This window comes from Saimiri boliviensis, chromosome X, assembly GCF_048565385.1.
Source record: "Saimiri boliviensis isolate mSaiBol1 chromosome X, mSaiBol1.pri, whole genome shotgun sequence".
Classification (NCBI taxonomy): Eukaryota; Metazoa; Chordata; class Mammalia; order Primates; family Cebidae; genus Saimiri; species Saimiri boliviensis.
This window is the reverse complement of record NC_133470.1, coordinates 122,292,453-122,298,377: the sequence shown is the minus strand read 5'-3', so window position 1 is coordinate 122,298,377 and position 5,925 is coordinate 122,292,453. Positions and strand designations below refer to the sequence as shown.

The 5,925-nt window shown below is 39.5% G+C and overlaps 1 protein-coding gene across 1 annotated transcript; it reads left to right on the top strand.

The window, feature by feature from the left end:
• The first annotated feature begins 1,568 nt into the window (after positions 1-1,568).
• Positions 1,569-2,648, top strand: RTL4 (retrotransposon Gag like 4). Its single transcript, XM_003945232.2, is given in 1 exon segment — positions 1,569-2,648. A coding segment is annotated over 1 exon segment (900 nt). The 5' UTR covers positions 1,569-1,748.
• Positions 2,649-5,925: the final 3,277 nt, after the last annotated feature.

Sequence of the window (5,925 nt, the reverse complement as noted above, 5' to 3'; positions counted from 1 at the left end):
AGAGCACCACTCTCTTATCTCATTGATATAATCACCTTCTGAGGTAAGCAAAATAGCAATCTTCACTAGGTAAAAAAGGAAACCAAGACCCAAATGAGTTCTTCAGGGTCATCCAACTGATTAATGCTAGTGGTTGGATTCATGTTTCTGGCCTCTAATCTCATACTATTTGTCAGCCAATAATTTTGTCATAGGTCTAGAGAAAAGGAACCATCAAATAAAACCTAAGGAAGTCAAGTCTTACATTTTAGAAGATTCAATGATACATATTTTTTCCACCAATGGACAATTTAAACGCATTTAAATAGTGTGCTACACAAGGAAAGAGCAATGAGAGGAATTGAAGTGCAGAATAGTTCAACTGCTATCATATGTTCAGGGTTGTTTTTAACTTTTACTGATTGCTTTATTTTTGTTATCAATACTGGAAAGACTGTTGAACATTTTTATCTTTTTACTTTTAAAAATATTCAGTTCTTGTTTGCTAGGTTTTCAACCTTAACTCTTAGTCTTGCATGCCATTTCCATGGCAAGAAAATATGACCTCAGACAGGGACTAGAAAGATAGAAAACATGGATTAACTGCCATCATAGCAATCATATCCCTACAGCAATGCAGGCTAGGCTTGGGGCAGTAGTGGTCAAGTCCAATCAGTGATTATTCTAACTCAAGCTAAGTGCTCTTTAGAGCAGCATTTCTCAAACTTTAACACACATTCTAGTCACCTTGGGAATCTTATTAAAGTGTGAAAAATGATTTAGTAGTTCTGCGGTGAGACCCAAGTTCTGCATTTCTAACAACCTTTCTGGTAGTGCCAATGCCACTTGTTCCCACATCACATTTTGAAGAGCCAGTTGCCTGAACCATCATCATGTCTAAGCAGTGTACAAATGAGCACATTTATGGTCTTGGGGGAAGTACCATTTGGACAGCAGCCGTGATGAGCATGACAGCCATGATATTAAGTAGCTGTGTGACCTTGGGAAAATATCTTTACCTTTCTGGGTCTCATTTTCTTATCTGCAAAATTATGAATTTTGCCTGGATGATCTCCTGAGATCACTTTGGGTTGTCAAATTTTTTGACTCGCTGATGGAAAAAATGATACTTTAGAACAGAAGTGTCCAATCTTTTGGCTTCCCTAGGCCACATTGGAAGAATTGTCTTAGGTCACACATAAAATACACTAATGATAACTGATGAGCTTTTAAAAATCTCATAATGTTTTAAGAAAGTTTACAAATTTATGTTGGGCTGCATTTGTGTTGGGCTGTTCACAATGTTTTTAAAAAGTTTACAAATTTGTGTTGGGCTGCATTCAAAGCCATCTTGGGCTGCATGATGTGGCCACAGGTTGACCAAGCTTGCTTTAGAACAAAGGTTTGGTCTGAGACAAATGGCCTTTATATTACAAGGAAAGGGAAGGAGGAGAGAAAGGTACTGTGACTGTTGTATATATCTTCTTAATCACAAGTCCTTTTTGTGTTCTAAGGTAATTTATTTCTTCCAAATGCAGAACATTGGCCTTCTCCATGAAGAAGAGGCAACATTGAGTGGTGGACAACATTTTTTTACATCTCTCCAATTCAGCTGTTAGCATCTCCTAGTGTCTTCTTCATAGCTAACAGCTTTGGCTACTTCCTCATGATACTGCCTCTCTGATCACAGAGGAAATCCACTGTCTGTTCATTAGTTTCCAGTACTAGTGCTCAATTCTACTCAATCCCACCTGATTCCAGGAGATATAATGGAGAAGTGCACAATTCTTCAGGCAGAGAATCTGATTCTACAGCCTCAAATGCAGCATCCAACCCTGGATAACCTTGCTAAAAGGAGGCAAGTCATGCCTGTCTTGGCCACCACAGTGATGCCTGCATCCTACTGACTTGAGCATCTCACCCAGTTTCATGGTGACCCTGCCAATCAATCAGAGTTCGTTGCTCAGGTGACTACCTACTTGACAGCTCTCCAGATCTGTAATCCTGCAAATGATGCCCAGATCAAGCTCTTTTTTGATTACCTGCTTCAGAAGTTAGAAAGCTGTGGGATAGTATCTGGGCCTGACAAGACTACCTTACTGAAGCAATATGATAGTTTTATTCTTGAGTTCCAGCAGTCACTTGGTGAACCCACAAAACAGGAAATGAATCCTCTAATGAATGATAAGGTTGACAAAGGGGACAACTCCTCTCAACAGGACCCTGCTACTTTCCAGCTCCTTGCTCAAAATCTGATCTGTAATGAAACCAATCAGAATGATCAGTTTGAAAAGGCACTAGCTGGTCCCAACCAGGATGAAGACAGTGTCAGAGGTATCATGGACAGTCTTCCAGACCTGATCACTCAGTGCATTCAGTTGGACAAGAAGCATAGTGTCAAGCCAGAGCTCCTACAGTCAGATACCCAGTTTCCAATGTTGACCTCCTTGATCCAACACCAAGCCCTTGTTAGCCCCACAGATCCACCACCCAAAAAAGGGCCTATGCAGCTGCGAGAAGGCCAGCTGCCTCTTACCCCAGCCAAACGAGCCTACCAACAAGAAACTCAGTTGTGCCTCTACTGCAATCAATCTGGTCACTTCACAAGAGATTGCCTTGCCAAACGTTCTCGAGCTCTAGCAGTGACAAATAACACAGCTCACCAGTAAGAAGAGATCAGGAAAGTCACTTTTTAAACTTATATCCCTCTCACTCCCACCCTTACCAATTTATATCCTGCATTAACTTTTAAAATACAAATGGAGAACTGTGATACCACTTTAGAGGCAGTTATGAACTAAAATGCTTTGGAGAATTTAAATAATCAGATCTTGTTCATTGGCAAGTGACCCCTCATGAAACCTAACTCAAGAATGATGAAAACAATTCACAGGCACTTTCTGCAGTTGGAATTAATTCTCCAAGACTACCAAAAACCTGCAGGCAAAACTGCCCAGTCTAAGCCACTGAAAATAATCATGGAAGTACATTGGGAACCTTATCCTCAATGTAGTCACCAATGGCCTTTATATTACAAGGAAAGGGAAGGAGGAGAGAAAGGTACTGTGACTGTTGTATATAATGGGTTGCGTTTGTTGGCCCAGGTCCTGTATATTGTGTGCCTAGAACTGAACCCAAGCCTTCACATTTACTCTTATTTGCCTGCATCCTAATTTCCTGTTGGCTTAGGACCTTTGGCTGAAGTCCAAATGACATTCCTATATTCTGCTAATATTCTCCTCCTAGAGTTTGGACCATGCTTCACCTATTGACTAGGACTTAGCTTCAGCATAAATCAACCTTCCTGGAACCACAGCTCTGCCACCCTTCTATAGAGCCGTGTATTTTGTTTCCATCTAAAGACTCACGCTTTCCCAACAAACAGAACCTCCTGGCTATTTACAAACCAGATTGTATGGGCATTTGAACACTGCATGGAACTATTGATCCCTTTTTTTGCAGGCTAGCCCATCAGTCAGGTACATATTTTAGCCAAGACCACCAATTCCAGCTTACTCCTCTCTTCTCTAACATTCCTACTTGAGGTTCCATCATGTCTTATAGCCAAGTAAATATGCTCTAGGATAAGAAGTTCTTTTCTTTTCTTTTCTTTTTTTTTTTAAAGGCTAGTCAAGTGAAGCAGTGGGAGTGGAGAAGGAACAAAGAAATCTGTAACTGGTTGTGATCAATTAGTTGCAAACACCACTGCACTCGGACCAGCCAAGATAAGAATTTCTGAAAGGTATTTAGTGAGAGCTGGGGAAGGCATCTCATAATTACTGTGTCTGTAGCATGTCCTTACTGCCTTGGACAGAGGATCTGGCCAAATATATCACCACTGATAGATAGCCAGACCCTGAAGTAGTTCCTGATGCTAGAACCTTCAATGTAGTCACCATCTAGGATTACTGTTCATTGCTATTGAGCTCTACCTTCATGGACCACCTCTGGTGTCCTCCATCTAATTGAGGATCTTAAAAAATAATGAATGGCAAACAACTTCCTAAACTATCTCATCTGAAAAATCCTGGGGCACATACATTGAAACCATCTGTGCACAAAACTCGGGAAGTCGGGATTTTATCACTTATGTTTTAAGAAAGTTTACAAATTTGTGTTGGGCTGTACTCTTAGTACACACAAGTTCTGTGTATAGATTCCTTATGCTTCTGAACAAAAGTAGTGTTATGCTGGAAAGACACAACTCCCTAACATGTTAAGACTATTCAGCGATGATTACTGTTTGCTAGTAATTGACAACCCTCTGTTCCCTGCTTCTTGCTGCTGATGTATGTCCCCAAAATGGATATCCTGGAGAAATATCAGTAATCACACATTCCCTAACAACCATCAAGGCATCTCAGAACATGCAATACCATTGTACTTTGGCTTTGTTTCTGGAGAATTGTGCTAACTTTGACAATGCTTAAACCTGCTAGAACCTTACTACTCTCATTCTGTAACACCAACAAACCAATGTTTTCACCCATTAGTGCCTTGCTAGCCACTGTGCCAATCTAATTTGCATTCACAAAGGGTTTTCTTTAACAACAGCTTGCTATACAACCAAATTACTCTATATGCTCCCACCACAGAGACCTGAATGAACATATTCCAGTTATGCTAATAAATTCCGACTATAGTACTGGGATTGTACGACATCCTCTAACAAGTAGAGCTATTGAATTTAGAGTGACTCTGAAATTACCTGGAACTATTTTGATCTATTTCCATCAATTCTATAATAAAGGACTAACCTCATGGCCTCTGGTCACTTTCCTTACCAAACCCAGCATGGTCTTAGAATGCTGAGAGAAACATTCAGTTGTCTTAATCAACAATCTTTCCTTATTTTAGGGCCACAATTCATCATTTTGGGTTCTTTCCCAAAGATACATTACTTTATTTCATGTTTGGATATTCTCTTTGCAACAATGTTACCTTCTTTCCCTAGAAACCTTCAGACCTCATAGCCTCTCAGAAAATATAACCAATCCAAGGCTATGAACTTCAGTTCACCCTCCACTTCTGGGGATCCCTTATTGAGGTATTCCAAATCAAAGATCTCTTGTACACTATGCAATACAATCCAACAGCCAGACTGAGCATATGAATGAGATGCTGGAATAAATAATGCTTTACTATCTACTAGCTAGCAACTATTTTACCCATTCAAAATTTTTGTCATAGTGACACCATGTATTATATGCCATCCTTTTCAACTAGAATGACTCATGATTTAGCATAAAGAGAGTTACAAGGGTGTGTCCTCAGAAATTATAACTATGTGAATTTCTATGAGAGTAAAAATATTTATAATCTACAGAGAACAGAAGAATTATAATCTACTCAGAGATACAGTCAACAACTGCAATGGCTTGGGGAACCACCAGGTCCAACCAAGATTGTAGCTTTAAGGAAGCAGATCTGCTCCATATTGATGCCACTTGGCGAGATAGAATCTAATCATTTTATGATAAGTCTGAAGAATTTGTTAATGAGAGTATAGCATTCATGGAGCACAGAAAAGCAAGAACTTAAATAAAAAGAACATTGGTAAGCCCCCTAGATTCAGAGATGAGTTGTTGACCACCAGACTATTTGGTGTGTCCATCCCTGCAATGGCCATCCCAATTTGTGTCAGTCATTAAGATGGTCACCTAACCCATTGCTCTGATTCCATGGTCTCAAAGTAATTTGATTGTAATTAGTTTCCCTTATGAACTTTGTTATGGAGAGAATATTTGCTAACCAGCTGAAATGAATGTTCTAGCCTATTTCAGATTTAATTCTCATTATAATTGAATAAATTGGTGTTTGGCTTATACATCAGTTTTTGTGGGGTTAAATAGCATCTATCCTGATTCTAATCACCTCTGAGTACACTGAAAAAAAAAAAAAAAAGATTCTCATTTTGCAAAGTCAGTACCATAGTGTGAGTCACAG